The sequence below is a fragment of the Colletotrichum karsti genome, assembly GCF_011947395.1.
Source record: "Colletotrichum karsti strain CkLH20 chromosome Unknown Scaffold42, whole genome shotgun sequence".
Classification (NCBI taxonomy): Eukaryota; Fungi; Ascomycota; class Sordariomycetes; order Glomerellales; family Glomerellaceae; genus Colletotrichum; species Colletotrichum karsti.
Window position 1 is genome coordinate 253,772 of NW_024065942.1, and position 20,682 is coordinate 274,453.

The following is a 20,682-nucleotide window of genomic DNA, read 5'->3' on the forward strand; positions in this document are numbered from 1 at the left end:
CAACTCATGAGTCTCATCTCATTTTGTGTAATAAGGCGTGACCTCTTCCTGCGGGACATGAACATGAAGCCGATGACTCAGCTCATGCTGGTGGGCGATGTTTTCTTCTGTCGCTTTGTCTTTCAGGATAAACAGTGGCTGGCAAAGCCCGCATTTCGTTCTCGTGACCATGTTCTATGCAGCTCGCCCGCTAATGCTCTATTCAGCCCACCATCACCAATTCTGCATCCTGCATCAGAAGAATGGGGGAAAACCTCATCGACCAACAGGAATTGTATGTGGGGAACGGTCGCGGTTCTTGGAAAACGCAAGGTTGAGAGGGCCAAGCTGCCAATGCTCCAATCCGAGGGTTCCGACGGAGACCTACGCATGCCGAGGGAACCGGGTGCTGACGCTGACAAAGCGCCGCAATTGGGCCTTTTGCTGAAGGTCGAGCTGCACACGACAAGTTTCTCTCTTCAAGCTTACTCGAAAGCTGTGCCGTAGATCACGAGTCGTCTGCATCTGCAAGATGGCCAGCACAGCGTCTGCTCGCGCGCCGGCATCGATGCCTGGGTTTCTGTTCGGCCTTTTCGGCCTCTTACTCGCGTACTCCGCCCGGGCGGGGCCGGAGTCGGCGCCGGGCGATCGGTGCCCGGATTATGTCGCACGTCATGGTACGTCAGCACCCGATAACAGTCTTGCCCATGGATAATGCACTCTGCAGGAATCTAATTCATCGCCGTCGATAGCACCCCTGATATGGCTTCATTCGGATGATCCTTTCAAACCCAGCGACCTCCTCACTCATGTCCGCCATACCACTCCCATGCTAGACGGGAACCCGATACCTGATCTACCGTCTCTGGACCTCGACAATTTGGATATTCTCAACCAATACGGAGAGAAGAATATCGCACTCACTTCCAACGATGATCCCCTCACCTACCCGCAATGGCTTTATGGTGAAGCCCCCGATGCTGACGGCCGGATCCACAACTCCACGCCATGTGTAGTGGTTTTGGTTGAGAAGAACCAGCGCGATCTAGATGCATTCTTCTTCTACTTCTACTCATTCAATGAAGGGCCCAACATCACCCAGGTTCTCGAGCCACTCAAGCACATTGTAAAGGGCGAAAAGGTGGAATCCGGGATGCATTTTGGTGATCACGTCGGGGATTGGTACGTGTTGGAAGATCCCTCGATGTGGGCTTCACTAACAATGGGTTGAAGGGAGCACAACATGGTTCGCTTCCGAGATGGCAATCCTACCGGTATCTACTTCAGCCAACATGTAGATGGTTCATCATACCATTGGGATGACTCGAAGCTTTCCAAGTCTGATGGAAGAGTATACCATATCCTTTTTCTTTCCCCGAAGCACAGGCTGACTGACTTCTTGTAGCCCATTGTGTACAGTGCTCGGGGCTCTCATGCCAATTATGCAGCAGCAGGGTAAGTCGTTCCTGTGTCAGTACGAAGTAATACGGTTGAGATCTGACCTACTTGCTTAGGAATCAAATACACAACGTAGTCCTGGTAGATTACTGCGATGAGGGTCAGAAGTGGGACCCAGTTCTCTCGGCCTACTTCTATCGTTTCGACGCTCAGTCTTTCAGGTTCACGCGGATAGACCCCCCCGACGGTCTTGCTTCCTCGCCTTCGCCATCTGCCAACTTGACATCTCTCATTTACTACGCTGGCCGCTGGGGCGATGCCCAGTGGCCCGACTCGGATCCCCGACAGGACACAGTACCGAAATTCGGACTCAAGCGCTTCAACGCAGGACCAACTGGACCACGACATAAACATCTCGTTAGAAAGGGACTTAAGCCGGATCAGAGACGAAAGATGGGATGGACGGAGTGGTTTGTGGGTATATACATGCGTTGGTACCCATGTTGCTTGAAAGGATGGAGAAAATGGGTGCTTGGGGGAGCGGTGGTGGTCGTGTTGTCTGCGGTTGTCGTGGGCATTGTCGTCGCTGTTAGAAGATACAAGAGGAGAAAGTATCAACGGCTACAAGAGGAAGACATAGCATTAGATGATTGGGTGCTAGAAGAAGAAGGGTTGCTTTCCTCGTCGGATGAGGATGACGATGAAACAGGAAAGGGGGCAAAGAATAAGGTAAAGTAGATCAATTAGATGCCAGGCAAAGGCATCATCTATTATAGATGGAGTGAATACCATTGCGTCTCAGGTCGAAAAACCCAACCGGCTTCATGCGCAGCCTTCATTTGCTCTATCAGTTGTTTGAGTCTCAGGATAGAAACATGTCTCTCTGTTGGATGTTGAGCTCTCAGCGATGCTTCAGCAATTCGGTCATATCTGGACGGGAGTGGGATAAACTGAAAGGACCCAGCAATAAGATGTGCACATAAGCGACATCCATTTCACGTTACCAGAAGGCATGCGATGGAGCTAGAGAGTGGGTGCTGCTTGGTCGATCATAGAGAGTCGATGCCGAGATTCCCATGCACTAGCCGATACGCGAAAAAATAGAGCGGTTCAATCCTAAAACTGCTCACAAGTGTTGGAACAGAAACTCACTCAATACCCATCTCATTATGTTAACTAGACGCTTCATGCAGGTTCCATCGGAGTGGCATTCCATTCAAGCCGACTTTCTCTTCTATCAAGAGCTCGAAAAAGGCAGTCTGAACTCCGTGCCGCACCCTGGAACTGCCAGTGCCTCGGGAAGTCAAATTTCTTCGCTGCCCTATGAGACGAGCGAAGAAGACAATCTACCAAATGTTACGAAGCCGGAAGTGAAACTAGAAGCGGGGATCCCTAGTCCGTGAAACTGCAGATACCACTGCGCGACCGGTTTTCTGAGCGAACAGACGTCGAACTCCGGAGCGGTCGGACGCGTGGTTTGAAACAACAAAGTTTCCACAAGATCATATAAACACGTGCTTGACATGATCTCATGTCTACTGTGATTCAACAAACAACTTAACGACGCCCCATCTGCTTGAAAAAGACTATACAGGAAAACAGACAAGATGGCAACTGCATTTTTGATGGGTGGTCACGACTTCAAACCCGACAGGGACATACCGGACCTCACTGGTAAGGTAATCATCGTAACGGGTGGAAACGCCGGCCTCGGTCTGGAAACTATTCGCCAAATCGCCAAACACAATCCCGCGCACATATACCTCGCGGGTCGCTCGAAGGAAAGGGGGGAGAAGGCCATCGAGGCTTTGAGAAAGGAGGGCGCCAGCATAGCACCAATCTCGTATCTCCCTTTGGACCTCTCATCATTCGACAGCATCAAAGCCGCAGTCCAGTCGTTCAAGGAATCTTCTCAACGGCTGGACCTGCTCATCAACAATGCCGGTATCATGTCAACACCAGACGGCCTTACTCAGGAGGGATATGAGATCCAGTTCGGAACGAACCACATGGGCCATGCCCTCTTCACACAGCTCCTGCTCCCGGTGATGAAGAAGACAGCAAACGAGAACCCAGACGTGAGAATCGTCTTCCTCTCTTCAGGGGCCGAGGGCTGGGCACCCAAGGACACTTATCAGTTCGACAAGCTCAAGACGAAGATGCCCGAGACGGCGAGCCGCTATCGCTACGGCATCTCCAAAGTGGCCAACATCCACTACGCAGCTGCCCTCGCTGAACGTAACCCCGAGATCAAGGTCGTGAGCGTCCACCCCGGCGTCGTGGAGACCAATCTCGCCGAATCCATCATCAACAACTCCAATTTCCTCATCGGAATGGTCGTCTACCTCGGGACAAAGGTCGCGGCGGTGAGTCCTCAGAAAGGGGCGCTCAACCAGCTCTGGGCCTCCTTCAGCCCCGACGTCAGGAGCGGCACTTTTTATCATCCAGTCGGCGTGACCGGAAAGGGTACCCGTTTCAGCGAGAACAAGGACAAACGGGAACAGCTGTACAAGTGGACGGAGGACGAACTTCGGAGCCACCTGTAGGGAGGACATCCGTAACTGCCCGAGCAGAAAAGACAGGAGAACGAGAATTAAACCGACTTCTTTCGTGTTGCTTATTCCGCCCTGTTTCTCCTAGCTTCATGCGGAGTCGATTTAAAGTGTTGTAGGACCTACATGTTTCAAGTAGGTTAACTCCCGTGGCCAGACTTGGTTCGCAACTCGCTGCATGATTCTACCAAGACGGTTGTAGTTTGCCGGTAAGATTGCGCCGCGATGTGTCTAGCGCACTCCAGTCGGTTTGGACCAACGTTAGCAGCCCACACGAATCAGCGGGTATCGACTTTTAAAGAAATCGACAGGGTAGACGGACGGGCCTGTCGGGTCCCGAAGCCTTGTTCAGCCGTTCCCACCTTACGACAGATCTTATTCTCGTCAAGCAGTCTCCCGCCTGTCTCCCCTTTTCAACGGCGCCTCGCCTAAACCTGACACAATTGAACCGTCCTTCGACCTTCTTTTCATGAAATCGAAAAGAAATCCATGGTGCGTTCGCCCCCTTGAGCCTCACTCCACCGAGGGCAAGTTTACGCGTCAGAGAGTATCCGCTCGGAGAGCCTCCTTTCCCCACAAGGCGGCCGGCTCGTCGGGGGTTCTGAGCGGCTTTATTCACAATTAATTAGGGCTTTAAGGTTAATCACACCACTTTAGGTGAGCCGGAGCCTCCGACGAGAATTGATTAAAATTCTCTAGGAAGGCGGATGTGGTCGAAGGAATTGATTTACTTTCGGCTCCGGGATCAGTCCCGGTGGTCGGACTATCACCGACGGCTGGACCACTCAAAGCCGACCAACTAGAATCTCCATTCTTGCATGTCTCTTCCACCAATACATGCATTCTTCTGGAGATTTCCAATGGGACGAAGTGGGATTCCTCCTTTTCACACAGGGCGAGCCGCAATAATCAGTGGGGAGCAGCCTTGACCACTGGGGCCGAACACATCCATGATCGGGTAGATCGGCAGGTTAAGCCTAAGCCAAGACAAAGCCAAGATGTCATTGAGATTGAGGCTACCGCAAAGGGCAGTTCGTCCCAGCAAATGCCCGCCTTGAGATGAACGACGGCACTGTTGAAATGTCTTGGAAGTCTTGGACAGAAAGCTTCTCGTCGCCGTTATCGAGGGGGCATGGCCCATTACCGTGGCCAGACCTCACAGACTCCCGTGTAAGCCAGCCCTGCAAGCGTCCCGAGGACCAGGCGATGAACGCATCGTCAACTCTCACAATCCCAACGGACGCACCAGACCACTTGTTAGCGCCTCCGGAGTGCAGAATTTGAAGCTTGAACCATTTAACGAGAGTGGAGCCGTCTCCTCATACGGGGATGCGCCTCCGCCTGCATGTTCAGATTGGAGGTGTGATTTCGAGGTCGTTGTCTCCTCCAGAGAACCGGGGATGTCGACAACGATGATGCCGATTATCCGGGAAGGAATGCAATCTGCTGACGCTGTAGCTTATGGATATGTCACCGAGGATCGAGAAAGCCAACTTCTTATAAAACATCACCATGCCTCTCGCCCTCTGCTGATCCTTTCTGGCCCTCCATCGTGCTCTTCACACTCACTTTCATTCGCTCTCTTTTTACACCACATTCTTTTTTTCACCGACTACAGTCTCTCTTTCGAACCCTCTGTAAATATTTGAAGCATTTCCCGTGTGTTGACCACATCACCAAAACCGACACGATGAAGTTCCTCCCCGTCATCGCCGGCTTCGCTGCCCTGGCCTCCGCCGCCCCCGCCGAGCTCGACACCCGCGCCTCGTGCACCTTCACCGACGCCAAGACGGCCATGTCCAAGAAGACCTCCTGCACCGACATCGTCCTCAACGGCATCAAGGTCCCCGCCGGCGAGACCCTCGACCTGACCGGCCTGAAAGACGGTACCAAGGTCACCTTCAAGGGCACCACCACCTTCGGCTACAAGGAGTGGGAAGGCCCCCTCATCGCCGTCGGCGGCAAGAAGGTCACCGTTGTCGGTGCCTCTGGTTCCTTGATCAACGGCGAGGGCGAGCGCTGGTGGGACGGCAAGGGCGGAAACGGCGGCAAGAAGAAGCCCAAGTTCTTCAAGGTCAAGATCAACGACGGTTCCATCACCGACCTCAAGGTCAAGAACACCCCCGCCCACGGTTTCTCCATCAACGGAGTTACTGGCCTCAAGGTGTAAGTCGAGAACCGGACGCCAGTCTTCTGAGAGTATGCTAACGTGTGTATTTCAGCACCAACGTTGAGTTCAACAACAAGGACGGTGACTCCAAGGGCGGCCACAACACCGACGCTTTCGACGTCGGTCAGTCCACCGACGTGACCATCTCCGGCGCCAAGGTCTACAACCAGGACGACTGCCTGGCCATCAACTCCGGCACCAAGATCACGTTCGAGAACGGTTACTGCTACGGCTCCCACGGCCTGTCCATCGGATCCGTCGGCGGCCGCTCCGACAACACCGTCCAGGACATCATCATCCGCGACTCGACCATTGAGAAGGCCGACAACGGCATCCGCATCAAGACCATCGCCAACAAGACGGGCAAGGTTAAGGGCGTCACCTTTGAGAACATCACCCTCAAGAACATCAACAAGAAGGGCATCGTCATCCAGCAGGACTACGAGAACGGCAGCCCCACCGGCAAGCCCACCGCCGGCGTCCCCATCACCGACGTCACCGTCAAGAACGTCAAGGGCACCGTCGCGTCCAAGGGCACCAACGTGTACATCCTGTGCGCGAAGGGCGCTTGCTCCAACTGGAAGTGGTCCGGCGTCTCCGTCACCGGCGGAAAGAGCTCCAGCGAGTGCTCCGGCATTCCCTCCGGCTCCGGCGCCAAGTGCTAAATGGTTGGCAAGCGAGAGGTCGGGAGCGGTGCTTCTGATCTGATGAGCTCGGCTTTAAGCTGAAGACCTGCTGTGCGTGGTGGCCGCATGGTTGGTGGGATCACAGCTGGTTCCATCATGGGATGGACCTGGCGAGTCATCGTTCAATTCTTGGATATTCTTAATCGACGTATATTGCCTTCATTGATCTTTCTCAACACCGTGAAATCTTTAAATGCGCATCCATGATAGTAACTTGTGTTGCAGTACAACGCAGCAGGCCTTTCTATTGTCTATACTTGTTCTAATGCATCATGCTGTTGGCCACCCTTCGCCGCCCCTTCATCTTCCCAGCTGTAGTCTAGAGACCTGAAGTTATGCACGTGCAGACTGTGACATCCATCATCGCGCCGCGGCCCTTTCTCATCAAGTTCCATACGCGAAGGAAAGGCTCTCTTCCACGGACGCACGTCGGGCGACATGAACTTCACACCGTAGTTATGTCTTGCTCAGCACCGTGTAATCTTCTAACGCTTGATGATGCAGGCCATGCTCCGTTCCCTCCCTATCTGTTCAACCACAGACCAGGAAACGTGAAGCTACGGACAGGCTGTGCCATCATTCATTGCGCTGCGGCTCGTCCTCCTCAATCTCATCGTAGATTTCCATCCGTTCTTTGCGGAGTTCCTCGTCGATTACCATACTTTCCTCGTACAGTTCAGTCCCAATAAGGAAGCGATCCTCCCACCATCCTAGATGCGGCATGAACTTCATAAACCCCGTGTATAGCTCTTGAGCGTCCATGAAGATGCGGAACATCTCGTCCCTCAAGCCGATGGCGGATAACTTCCCACGCCTAAACCGTTGCAGGGCTTCTAGGAATTTGTTGTACATCTCTGGTTCGTCCAAGACCCAGCAACGCTCCTACTAGCCATCAGCAAGCGAACCTCCTAGATCTTCCGTTACATGGAATTCGGACCTGTACTTGAAGCACATAGTCCAAAGCCTCGTTGTATCTGGAGTACGACTCGTATGCCTCAAATACTTTAGTGACTCGGGGGTGAGGTTTTGGAAATGCGACTTCCTCTTCAAGTCTTGACGCGTCGCCACCATCCACTAGGTGCAGGTGACTGAGTATCTGGCTCAGGTCATTTGTTTCGCTTGGTATGTGGTTCGGCATGTTGGGTAGTAATAGACAATTTACTTTAAGAATCATTTCGGGGGGTAATTTATTGCAGAAAATATGGCTGATGTGATGGTGATGTACGGAAGATGAATCTATGATTTTCTATGATATGCGGTTCTCACCATTTATACTTCTATAGCTGGAGCTCTTTGTTCTCAAGGTAAAGCAACGAAGCTCTAGACAGACTTTAGCTCACATTAGGAAGCAGAGGGCCGACAGTGATCTGTTCACCAAAATGACCATGGCAGTTGGACCTTGGTATCTGTGAAAAACTCGCAGCAGAACTACGTTACCACGGATTAATGTCAACGATGTAAATGAACAAGACGGTGTTGCAAACCGAGCTGATTCTCGGATCGACCACCATTTACTGTCGCGAATCTTTGACAGAAAATCTGTTATGTCGCGTGGCATGGAAAAAAGAAAAAGAGAAAGAGAAAACGACCAGATGATGACTTGCAACACCTTGAGGATAACTTTCCACATAGAGCACGTGATAAGTGCCTTTATCCAGCACCTCGGATATATAAGGCATATCACCTCATCGCTGATGATATTCAAGTTGGGTTCAAGTCCTAGCAGCGCTAGGTGAATTCCATCGCTTGGGGTCGAGTCTCACGACAATGTGATTAAGCCTGTTTTCAACAGAGTCAGGAATGGATGTTTGGCCATGGAACAATTCGAAGCCTAACCGAAAGGACCCACGACGTGTATTCAAATGCCAACTAGAGATAAGGTCACGGTTTTTGCGGTCTCGGCTGGAGACCAAGGTTCACTCGCAAGGTCCTTCACCGAACTCTACATCAGATGCACATATCAGAAACCCGCATCAACCCTCAGTTCGCCGCATTAATGGGGAATGCCCTTAAATTGACAAAAATGACGTGAACAAGCATGGAAATCTCACTCGTCACCAAGGAACTCAGCGATCCTCAAACCGCATCGTCATAAAGCCCCAGCCGTCGAGCACGAGCCGGCCCGCTCACCAACCCCCACACCTCGGTGAGCCCTCGGTGAGGATCGATCGGTCGCAATCACGATGCAACGATCGCCCAGAGCCGCAAAAGGAGCATTCCAGGCCCTCGCGACCAAGTTTTCAGCTTGCCTCATCTTTCTCGATGAAGGCGGCAAGAGGAGAAGGGTTCGCGATATGATGTAATTCGACGCTCATTCGGTGTCGCGCGACCAGTCTGAGGGGAGATCTGTGGAGAGGCTGAAGTCATCCCGCAGTGGGTTCGCCGTCTGTGCCTGGAGGTTTTCCTCCGTTGGTGGGTTGATGTAAGAAGAGGTCGACATGATGTCATGCGATGGCTTGGGGATTTATATGGCGGTCGTCGAGCGTTGGATGGAAGATGAAGAGCATAACAAATCAATCAGACACGCAGTACTCAAGCACACGGCTATTTATCATATTCAAAACCATTCATATCCAAAACTCCAGACCAGTCTCCAAAAACAACACCAAAATGTCCGCTCAACAGAACAAGGCTCCCTCCGCTGGCACTAAGGTACGTCTTAAACTTCAACCCGAAAGTTTCTTCGACTCGCGGTCAAGAGACCTCTCTGAATTCCCGAATAACAAGCTAACAAGCCCAGGTCACCGCCGGCGCCCCCGCCACCAGCGAACCCACCGGCCCCGTCCCCTCCGGCTCCCTCGCCGCCGAGTCGGCCACCAAAGGCGGCGCCTTCGCCGCTAACACCGGCGTCGACGCCTCTTCCACCGTCCCCGCCGGCACCGGCTCTGCTCCCGGGTCCGGCGCCTCATCGATCCCCGGTCAGGCCGGCGCGGCGCCGACATACGTGAACAACCAGTACATCCGCGACCCCAAGGGCCCGCACGGCGCCAACATCACCGAGGGCTTCGACGACAAGAACACCAAGGACGGCGTGCAGGCGGCGATGAAGGCCGAGATCGGCAGCGAGAACGACCCCAGCCGCGTGGCGGAGCAGCAGCTCAAGCTGAGCCAGACCAAGGGCGGGCGGGACGCCGGTCCCAGGCAGACCGAGGCCGGGGGCCAGACTGTGTACGAGAACTTGAAGAGCGATGTTCAGGCATAAGGATAGGAGGGCACGATTATGACTTTGTATGACTAGTATACCCTTGTGGGCGGATGGAATGAAAAAAAATCCGTAATCTGAATGAAATGAGTCCCAGTGGTGTGTGAATCGGTTTTTTGTTGTGTCTCGAGAAGAGATGGAATGGCATCTTAATGGATTGCTTGACCTGTAAATGGCTGTTTGCACTGAGAAGATGATGCACATGAAGTTGCGACCACGAAGACTGCCGCCACCCTGAAATGGACGAAGAACGAGCTAGTATCATCCGAAACCTTCAGCAGCAAGGAAAAGAAAACATAATAAGAGCGATCTCCATACTGGGACCGGCTAACCAAGCCTGCCATGAGCGATGGAGAAGCTCTGCCGAAATCCTCTTTCGTCGGCGGCTGCGATGAGACGAGATTGGAGACTGGCTCCGCCCAAGACGGGACCAACTGCCGCAACCAAGCCTCAACATGAGCAAGCAGAATGTGCTTGACCCCCGGAAGCTCTCTTCTGGCCACCAAGAGGGCACCGACTTGCGATGATGCCGCCATGGAGACGGCTCGATCGATCGCACACTCGCGCGCGAGCTTCAAGGGCAGGGTTGGTGATGTCTCCTTCAACAACGGGCGCTTGGTCTAGGGGTATGATTTTCGCTTCGCATCTCGGCTTTTCAGTCGCTTGCCAACTGTGAAAGGTCGTGGGTTCAATTCCCACAGTGTCCATTGCTTTTGCCTATCAGCATAATCTCCCTTCCTTTTTGGTGTCCTGATGAGATTTGCTGCATGATGCATGGAATTTGGCGTTGAGGATGAACTTCTTAGATAGATGTGAATAAGGAAGCCATTGAGTGAGGCATTGACCAGTTTAGTGTGGTATTACCACCGTTCAACGCTGTCTTGCTGCTGGCCGCATTCCAACAGTTCCTCTTGTGAACCTTTCACTCGCGAAATTGGTCTGCGGACTTTGAAGAAGCTAATTTATTGAACCGTTGGCTTATAATTTAACAACATTTAAGACTTGTTGCTTCGTAAGTAGATCTCATCAGAGTTTCCTACTGCGCAGGCTCAGTTCTACCTGACCTGAGTTATAAGCTTACACCGGCTTCATCCACTCAGTCGAGACTGAATGCTTGCCTTGCCACCACAATGCCCAAATCTCGGTACATATCCATCCATGATCCCTTCCTCATCATGAAATCCCAGACCAACAGTCGCACCAAGTGGAGGAATCGAAAAGGCAAAAGCCGTGTCCTGCCCAGGACTCAGTCGGCTCGGGCTTCCGCGAGGGGAGTGGATCCGGTCGAAATACGGTTGCCTAAATCCAAAAGTCGCGGGCCTCCTAAATTGAATGGAATGCCGCCGTCCGTCCGCGCCGCACCCGAAAACCCAATGTCAACCATTCCCGTCTCTTTCTTTTTTACGCTTGTTCATCCCACAACGAGGCGCAGGAACGGGGACAAGGGCTGGGCCGACCGTCTTATCTGTATCTGGCTGCCGTCTTTCGCTGTTTTCCGATCCTCTGCGACCAACAACCCGGGGAAAAGCCAAGTCGGCATCATCCCCCGTCTGCTGAAGCGCAGTAGCGGATCCCTTGCCTCGGGACGAGTCAGATACGAACAAACACGGCCTTTTTTTTTTTCTCCCCAAGTTCCCTGGTCCTTGGTATCGAAATTCAAGGAGAGATCACTTCAGCGGCGAGAGAGGCGCCGATGCGCCGGTAACACTAGGTTCCAATGGGGAAAATCTCCAGAAAGCCGCTGCCGGCTTCCATCTCGTCGCAAACAAGAACAACGACAACAACAGCAGCACCACCGAGTTACGCCTGGAGGACAGATGGGGAATTCGCCAATGAACGACTCCCGCTGACAATGAGCGCGCCCGAGTCGTACCAGCTCGAGTCCCTCCACTCCGAGGTGGACGCCGGCAAGCCGCCCTCGCCCTCGCCGTCGACGGCCTCCATCGACCCGTCGCAGGTCCGCTGGCTCGAGAACCAGCGCAGCCGCGGGTGCGAGGTCTGCAAGATCGTGTGCCGCGGCCTCGGCACCGTGTCCTGCGCCATCATCGTGGTCATCTGCTTCGTGTGGTATTCGTACCGTCCGTATGTCGTGTTGAATATCTGGCCCAGCATCTGTCTGATTGCGGTACGTCACACCCTCTGGCCGCAATTTGACGATTTCTTTTGGAGACTTACACCAATGCGTGAGATAGGCCCTGCCGTCCTTCTTGTGGGATCTGGCCGAGTTCCTCACCATCTGCGCCCGCCTCGGCCGCGGCATCACTCCGAAAGCCCACATCGGCGTCGAGTTCATCCTTACTCTGCTCTCCGGCGCGGCCACCATCTGGGTGAGCCTCCAGCTGAGTTGGATCGATCTCAACGTGGCTCTCAACCCGATTGCTGTCATCGTGGGCGAGTGCGCCCTCATGGGCACCAACACGTGCGTATTGTCCGGAGCGCGTCTTGTCCGCAGCAGCTGACACTCATCCAGATTGGTGCGTTTCTGGCTCTTTATCCGCGCCTGCGTCGAACGCCGCCGCGAGATCCGCCGCCGCAGACCGCGCATCATGTACATTCCCGAAACAGGGCAGACGGTCTACGTCGTCGCGAAGCCCTTCCCCAAGCAACCGACGTGGAAGTCCCAACAATCGGGCCGCGCGCCGTCGTTCCCGCGGTCGCAGAGCAACGAGAACCCGAGACAGATTCCCCAGCTCCGCGTCGACGTCCCCGCGTCCTCGCCACAATTGTTCTTCCAACCCGAGGAGGAGACTCCCCCGCCGCTCCCGGACCGTCCCGCGAAGGAAGAGACTCCTCCCCCGCTTCCTGACCGTCCGTCGGCGGCGGCGCCCCTGGCGTGGATCAAGAGGAAACCGGTGCGAGGCGTGCCGCCGAATATCCCGCCGGGGGACCACGAGCGGTATATGAAGCCGAGCATGAGGCCGCCGCCGGACGATTACGTGCCGGACGAGGCGGAGCTGGAGAGGATGAGGCGGGGGGACGCGCAGCCGCAGTTGATCCTGCCCGGGGACGTGGACTTGAAGTTTGCGACGAGCATCACGGGGATGACGCCGGCTGATGCGGACTCGAGGGAGGGAAAGTTCAGGATGGTGAGGCATGCGGGGACGGGGGAGTCTTCGCGGGCAGGGGCGAGGGCGATGTCGATGTGAGATGGGACTGGGTCGTTTGAGATACCCGTGTATACCTGATGAGATCACGCATGGCGTTGGGGTTGGCATATGAGCATGACAGCTCATAATGATATTCACTGGCATGTAGCTAATGACGTCTCATCGTGATGTCTAGCAACATTTGACTATCGAAAACATATTTCTGGATATTTTCCACCATTCCAATAATAGTTTATGCAGACATGACAACTTGATGAGAGCTTGTCGCCTCATCCCATAACAGAGTTCGGAGATGAGGCTTCATTCATACAGTTCCAATATGCCGCTCACACAACTCATCAACCCTTCTTTTTACTTTCATTCTCCATAGCCAGCGAGAAACACATGTCAAGAGACTCACATCACTCAGTGACATCAAATTGCCGTGCCGTCGTGGCACAGCAGCATCGTCCAGGGGCGCCCCACTGTTCCGTCCCGTAACGTCGCGCTCTGAATGGGTCGTTTCGTTCCAGAAGGATGCGATACGGAATCGCATCCCTGCCCCTTCCCCATCTTCCTCTCGCTGCGCCGCGCCCCCGGCCTCCGGCTGTTTACCCATCACCAACCTGCTTGCGACGCTCTCCCTCCGACACCGAATTCTCGCAGAATTCGATCTCGGCGCGATTCACACGAGACCACCGAACGACCACAGCTACGAACGGCATACACGGCACCCATGACTCCCACATAACGCAACATCACCAATTGCCCTAGGCAAAACCCCATCCTCCGAGCGATGCAGACCTCCGAAGAGGACGAACCGCCACGATGGACACGAACACGCCCCTCCACCCGGACATCACCACCCTCCCGCCCGACACGGGCCAGCGCCACGGCGACTTCCTCACCGCGATCCCCTACAACCGCTCCATGTACCGCACCACCTTCTCCCTGCGCGCCGCCTCCGTCCTCTTCGGCCTGATCACCCTCGGCATCCTCGCCTCGCAGATCGACACCGACCTCAACTTCATACAGAACTGGGCCATGGGTAGCCCGACGGCCATCCTGGCCATCCTCTGGAGTCTGGCTGACATCATCGCGCTGGTGGTGCGGGACCGCGGCGTGAGGTGGACCAAGGACGACGGCAGCGGCGGGAGGCGGCAGAGGAGCACGCGGTTCAGCTGGGGGAGTCCTGGCGGCCATGTCGCGGGGCACCTGTTTATCTGGGCGCCGGCGGCGGCGATGATGGGTGTTACGGTTGCATTTTGGTTGGACTTTATGGAGTATGACAGGCCGGGGAGGGAGAGGGAGCTGCATACCATGACGGGGCTCATCGTCTCCATGTTCTGCACAATGTGAGTTTTGCGCCCTTGGAAGGAGGACAAGGACTGACAGGGCTAGGGTAATACATTTCGCGCTGTTCGTCTTTGCGTGCGTCGAGGTGGACAACGCGCAGAGGCAGTACTCGGACGTGGTGTTCGTGCCGAGGGGGGAGTTGTCCGAGATGGTGCCGGTGCCGCCGACGACGCCGTGGGAGATTTTCGTGCCGAAGAAGATGTCGCTTAGTTTCTTCGCGAATCACTACGTGAGGTTCGTGCCTGGGGTGGACGGCACGGTCACTGTTGCGAGGGATTACAGCAGTCGACAAGCGAGGTTTTGAGAGACTTGTTAGGAAGACGAGATTTGGATTATTAACATTCACGGGCGAGGTGTGCCGTACATCGACGACGAGCCATGACGATACCGAACTATACGGACTTTGAATTCAGGTTGGCAAGATACTTGCCATGGGACACGCCACCGGCCCAAAAGGAAGTACTGGCTGAGCGCGACCCGTCATCAGAGACTGTGTCAGCACGACAGAGTGCGACATTATCACTCATGAGACTCACAAGATCGTCACCATAGTTGAGGAAAGCTAGGACTGAAGGAACCGGTCCAGACATGTTGGCTGAGGCTGTTGGCAGAGGCTGTCTCGACACAGCAAATTGCCACAATCGCATCCACAAATCTACACAGTGGCAAGCACGACGCCAGCCGCTGGAGATTATTACAGCAAAAGAACGGCCATTCCGATGCGGGCAACAAATTCGGCCCCGATGCGACGGAGTGAGCGGTGTCTATCCGCTCCCGTCGTTTCCGAATGGTCAGTCGTGCCGCTATCAGAGGACCAACCTCGATTGCACCTGACGGCGATTCGTGCGCCGGGATGTCTTCAATGTCGGAGGAATCATTACCCTCGTGCTGGGTGACCGAAAGTTGACAGAGGCATCCGTATTCACCAACCGCGGCAAGGCTGAACTTCATATAAGAACAACGACACAACTACACTCTGAGCTTCTGCGTCTGAAGACGAGTACATATTCACCTGTTTTAGGCTACAAAGACACCAACGGCGTACATAATGGGATGGGTAGCCGGTTGATACCCAAGGATATATAGACGATTCGGCATATACGGATATAAGATACAACACATATTCAATACTGTTAACATACCGTTCTAATTCCTTCTAATAACGCTCTCACGCTTCTGCGTCCAACCACCCAATCACGTCTCAGACAAAGTCAGGCGGAGTTTCACGTGACGGGTGACGTCAAGCCCCATTGGGCGGTCTGTCCAGTGGAGTCGTGGTGTCGGGTTGGAAGCGGGACATTTGGTCCCTTTCCTTGGCGATTAGATAACGATAAGGCTTTACTGTGAGGGGTTCACTCGCCAACAGCAAGAGACATTGTAGTGAATCAGGATTCGAGGCATGCAAGAAGTCAGTAGCTGCACTACCAAGAAGCCTATTGTCCCGTTTGTATCGATATTACTAAAAACATCAGCATTTGGCGTGGTTGTTTGCTTGGAAAAAACAACGTCACAGGCAAAAGAGTACGTACCTCCCTGGACTTGGTGCCTTATCGCCTCCCACCCTATCGATTATCAGCATTTTCAAAAAATTTGACCCCCTCCACTGCGCATGCCCCACTACCAACTCCTTCAGTGTCCAGTGTCCAGTGTCCTCAGCGGGCGATAGCAACGTGCAGCGCTGACCCCTCCCCACCCGCCCTGCCAGCAACCTGAAATCATTGCTCCCCCAAGGCTGTGTGTGTTTCGCACCGCCGCTCCACGTAAAAAGGTACCTTTTTTTGCTTTGTCGCTTGGTCACCCTGTCAGAGACGACTAACGAATTTTTTCCTTCTTCCTCCTTCCTCTACACGCCTCTATCCCCCTTCATCCTCTCCTCTTCCGAGATTGTCGCTGCGTGGCATCTCCCATCGTTTGTCGTATACATACGAGTACCTAGAAAACGAGGGATTTCTTCTGTTTTTCCTTCTTCTTTTTTTTCTGCCGGACGACGTTCCCCGCCGTCGCTTAAAAAAAAAACGACGACCCCGCCATCGTCATCACAACCATCACAACACCGCCATCATGGTTTCCGCTTCCAAGGAGAAGAGACTCGCCAACAAGGGCGAGAGCAAGCTCGCTGCTAAGAGAGCTGCCAAGAAGGCCGAGAAGGAGGGCGGTACCCCCAAGAATGCCAGCACCACCGGCTCGGTGAACGGCGACGAGGACGGCCCCGCCACCTCTGCCGACAAGATGGACGAGGTCAAGCGTCTCGCCGACCAGATGGACAAGCACGGCATCTCTGACCGTGTCACCACCGGTGTCCTGGCCTCCACCCCGAGCAGCAGAGACGTCAAGATCACCAGTGCCTCCCTGGTGTTCCACGGCAAGGTCCTCTTCAACGACACAACCCTCGAGCTCTCCTACGGTCGCCGCTACGGTCTCCTCGGTGAGAACGGTTGCGGAAAGTCCACCCTCCTCAAGGCCATCGCCTCCCGCGAGTTCCCCATCCCCGAGCACGTCGACATCTACCTCCTGAACGAGGGTGCTCCTCCCTCCGACCTCGGTGCCCTTGAGTGGGTTGTTACCGAGGCCGAGCGTGAGATGGAGCGTCTGGACAAGATGGCCGAGAAGATTCTTGAGGAGAGCGGCCCCGAGGACCCCGTCCTCATGGACCTGTACGAGGTATGTTTTAATGTCGCCCATCCAACGTGAACCACGACTGACAATTCGCAGCACATGGACAAGATGGACCCCTCCACCTTCTCCACCCGCGCTTCCCTCATCTTGACCGGTCTCGGTTTCAACAAGGTCACCATCCACAAGAAGACCAAGGACATGTCTGGTGGCTGGAGAATGCGTGTCGCCCTGGCCAAGGCCCTCTTCGTCAAGCCCTCGCTGCTGCTGCTCGACGACCCCACCGCCCATTTGGATCTCGAGGCCTGCGTGTGGCTCGAGGAGTACCTCAAGAAGTGGGAGCGTACCCTCGTCCTGGTCTCCCACTCCATGGACTTCCTCAACGGTGTGTGCACGACCATGCTCGACATGCGCATGAAGCAGCTCCTCTACTACGGTGGTAACTACGACTCGTACCACAAGACGAGATCCGAGCAGGAGACCAACCAGATGAAGGCCTACCAGAAGCAGCAGGACGAAATCGTCCACATCAAGAAGTTCATCGCCTCCGCCGGTACCTACGCCAACTTGGTCAGGCAGGCAAAGTCCCGTCAGAAGATTCTCGACAAGATGGAGGCCGACGGCTTCATCCAGCCCGTCATCCCCGACAAGGTCTTCACCTTCCGTTTCGCCGACGTCGAGAAGCTGCCCCCTCCCGTCCTGTCCTTCGACAACGTCACCTTCTCCTACTCTGGCGAGGCCAAGGACGACCTGTACCGCAACATCGACCTCGGTTTCGACATGGACTCCCGTACCGCCCTCGTCGGCCCCAACGGTGTCGGCAAGTCCACCCTGCTGCGCCTCATGACCGGCAAGCTGTCACCCACCGCCGGTTCCGTCAGCCGTCACACCCACTTGAAGCTCGGCCTGTACTCCCAGCACTCCGCCGAGCAGCTCGACCTCACCAAGTCGGCGCTCGACTTCGTGCGTGACAAGTACAGCGAGAAGTCCCAGGACTACCAGTACTGGCGCCAGCAGCTCGGCCGCTACGGTCTGACCGGTGAGGCCCAGACCTCTCTGATCGGCACCCTGTCCGACGGTCAGAAGTCGCGTATCGTCTTCGCCCTGCTCGCCATCGAGAGCCCCAACATGCTGCTGCTCGACGAGCCTACCAACGGTTTGGATATCCCCACCATTGACAGTTTGGCGGACGCCATCAACGCCTTCAGCGGAGGTGTCATTGTCGTTTCCCACGACTTCAGGTATGTTTTGCATCAGACCCATGATCACATGACACGGCCACTAACCGTATCCGCAGACTTTTGGACAAGATTGCCAAGCAGATTCTGGTGTGCGAGAACAGAACCATCAAGCCTTGGGACGGCTCAATAGGCGAGTACAAGAACTACCTGCGCAAGAAGATGCTTGCCTCCGGTGCTGTCTAAGTTTGATTCTTCTCAAAAGAAGAAGCATACACGAGGACAGCAGCCACACAAGGCTCGGTGCATTTTCTCTCTCTCTCTCTCTTCAAGCGGGTGGTTTCTGTTTCTTGTTTTTCGTGGGTTAAAGAAAGGCGAGGCATATTAGACCACAGGGACCCGACAATGTTTGTTCCCATGACTTTGAATGAATTGAGTGCCGCCGCCGCCGCCTACGACCGTTCATGACCCAGGGCCAGGAACGAGGGAGATTGGTAAAAAAGAACAAAAGGGGGGGAGGATAGGATGTAAGCGGCTGGCTTTTTTCCGGGAAAAAAGAGGGAAACAGATTGGCATCCGCACTTTTTCTGCAGCGGCTGCTGGCATCGGCAAGTGGGATAGAAATCCCTCTGTCTTGATTTTTTTTTTACACGTCTTGTTTAGATGGACGACAATAGAGGCCTCGGCCAGTGATTGTGATTTGAACATGTTTTGCCGTCGTCGTTCTTCTTCTGTGCCTGTCTTCTCTGCTGGTGATGTCTATCATAGAGCGTGGCTAGCATCATCTGATGGGTACCCATCCAGCGAGGTCCGAGATTTCATAGTCGCCGTGGACCTCAACGAGGATCTCCGTCAGACCGAGTTAGCCAGAGGCAATGAAAGGGTTGCAGCGGGAGATGCACGATGTGAGTCAGTCGGGTATTGTCTCCGGTCTCCGCCCGAGGTTTTTTTTTTTTTAATCTCTCTCTGCCTTGTTCTGCCGGCTGCGGTTGGGGATGATGATGATGCACGTGATAAGCAGGATGGCGCGGAGAATCGCGAGGCGACGGGTGGAACGGCTGGTTCACGGTCCGTGGACGCGGGGGGCGCGGGTTTGGCGTTGTGGAGGAGCTGGCCAATCAAGAGGGCAGATGTGGGGACAGGGGGAGGTGGTGGGAGGTGATGATGTTTGAGCGTGATGGTGATGTTTTGGAGGATGACGATCTTGATTGATTGAATTGATTAGAATCGAGAGATGTTATGGGGTTTGAATGAGGTTATGATGTGATAGACGCGATGAGAAAAGCAATGAGGGTGTGAAATGGATGATATTGACAATTCGTATTGTATTGCCAGACGTTGATGGCGATTGAAACCTGAACTGCTTACCAAGGTGTTTTCTTCGCGAGCAGCTTGTTGGAGCGCTCTTCGGGCTTGGGGCGAAGTTCGATTCGGACCAGATGAGGGTGGCTCTGAAGGCGTTCATCCATTTCTAGAACGATGCTAGGCTGGGCTGGGCTCGTTGGTGACGTCGCTAGCGTTTAGTGGTATTTCTCCATGAATGGGAGTAACGACTTTGTAGATGTGTCGGGGGACATCAATTCGGGATCCTTTTCCGCGGGATAGGGAAAGGAGGGAAAGGGTTGGGAAAGAGATGATCTCCTACGTAGAAAAATAACGAGGGGCCTCAATCGTCACAGCCATCCAGTCGTGGGCGAATATAGCTATTTTGGGGGCAGCATTGCCAGCGCAGCGATTCTGCGGTCATCAGCATCACAATCCGCGGCAAATACGGATATATCGATCTTAGTAATCCGGGGAAGGTGCCTATTTTCATTTTCCAGAGTCGCTGCCAAGACAATGACGAGAGAGTGTGTGAGCGAGTCAAAGACCTCACGAGAAAAAGTTAAGTGTTGGTGGCTCGTATGGAAGATTTGAGTTTGGTGATTACCGAGGTGAACTTGGGGCGAGCGTGCCCGGGGTCGCAGAATTGAGGCCATTCCCAGCGGGTTTCCGGGGCGTTCGGTACTTTGGCATTCGGGGACTATTCGAGCGGGGATAGCGGTGATAATGGATGTCGTGACATGCATGTTGGGACTGGAGGTGGGAGTGCGTGTGTTTCCCCTCTCTCACCATGGTGCATCTCTCACCAAGGTGCATCACAATTTTCTTGATTATTTTCTGGGTTTTTTTCTTTCGTGGCCTGTGTTTCTGGCGGTCGAGAAATGTCTGAAGGGTCGAGGGGATGGGTGGTCAGGAGGGAGTGGGAGGCTGAAATGCCTCAGGGAATGAGTCTTGACATGTAGCGTGCCGTAGAAAATATGAGTGAGAGTACTTATGAAGACTTCATCGTCTGGACTGATGTGGGAGGTGGGCTGGACTGGACCGACCGGGGGCAAGGAAGGCACGAAGCAACCCAAGAGGCTCAGACGTGCGCCGGGATTGGCGGGAGCGGAGCGCGCTAGTCCCGAGTGGGCGGACTG

At 54.4% G+C, this 20,682-nt stretch overlaps 6 protein-coding genes across 6 annotated transcripts; all 6 read left to right on the forward strand.

Moving 5' to 3' along the window:
* Window positions 1-511: 511 nt before the first annotated feature.
* On the forward strand, window positions 512-3,923 carry CkaCkLH20_10732 (vacuolar protein sorting-associated protein 62; the record flags this gene model as incomplete). The annotated part of the gene is made up of 6 exons (XM_038893446.1): window positions 512-656; window positions 732-1,161; window positions 1,213-1,330; window positions 1,385-1,434; window positions 1,494-1,855; window positions 2,980-3,923. The coding sequence occupies 6 exons, from the start codon at window positions 512-514 to the stop codon at window positions 3,921-3,923; spliced, it is 2,049 nt and encodes a 682-aa protein (XP_038741259.1).
* Window positions 3,924-5,619: 1,696 nt separating this feature from the next.
* Window positions 5,620-6,764, forward strand: CkaCkLH20_10733 (endopolygalacturonase; the record flags this gene model as incomplete). The annotated part of the gene is made up of 2 exons (XM_038893447.1): window positions 5,620-6,095; window positions 6,152-6,764. The coding sequence occupies 2 exons, from the start codon at window positions 5,620-5,622 to the stop codon at window positions 6,762-6,764; spliced, it is 1,089 nt and encodes a 362-aa protein (XP_038741260.1).
* A 2,631-nt stretch (window positions 6,765-9,395) lies between these two features.
* Window positions 9,396-9,987, forward strand: CkaCkLH20_10734 (uncharacterized protein; the record flags this gene model as incomplete). Its single annotated transcript, XM_038893448.1, has 2 exons — window positions 9,396-9,437; window positions 9,526-9,987. 2 exons carry the CDS (start codon window positions 9,396-9,398, stop codon window positions 9,985-9,987), a joined length of 504 nt encoding a protein of 167 aa, XP_038741261.1.
* A 1,852-nt stretch (window positions 9,988-11,839) lies between these two features.
* CkaCkLH20_10735 (uncharacterized protein) lies at window positions 11,840-13,133 on the forward strand (the record flags this gene model as incomplete). Its single annotated transcript, XM_038893449.1, has 3 exons — window positions 11,840-12,112; window positions 12,180-12,406; window positions 12,458-13,133. The coding sequence occupies 3 exons, from the start codon at window positions 11,840-11,842 to the stop codon at window positions 13,131-13,133; spliced, it is 1,176 nt and encodes a 391-aa protein (XP_038741262.1).
* A 768-nt stretch (window positions 13,134-13,901) lies between these two features.
* On the forward strand, window positions 13,902-14,733 carry CkaCkLH20_10736 (uncharacterized protein; the record flags this gene model as incomplete). Its single annotated transcript, XM_038893450.1, has 2 exons — window positions 13,902-14,428; window positions 14,475-14,733. 2 exons carry the CDS (start codon window positions 13,902-13,904, stop codon window positions 14,731-14,733), a joined length of 786 nt encoding a protein of 261 aa, XP_038741263.1.
* A 1,757-nt stretch (window positions 14,734-16,490) lies between these two features.
* On the forward strand, window positions 16,491-18,466 carry CkaCkLH20_10737 (ATP-binding cassette sub-family f member 2; the record flags this gene model as incomplete). Its single annotated transcript, XM_038893451.1, has 3 exons — window positions 16,491-17,090; window positions 17,142-18,283; window positions 18,340-18,466. The coding sequence occupies 3 exons, from the start codon at window positions 16,491-16,493 to the stop codon at window positions 18,464-18,466; spliced, it is 1,869 nt and encodes a 622-aa protein (XP_038741264.1).
* Window positions 18,467-20,682: the final 2,216 nt, after the last annotated feature.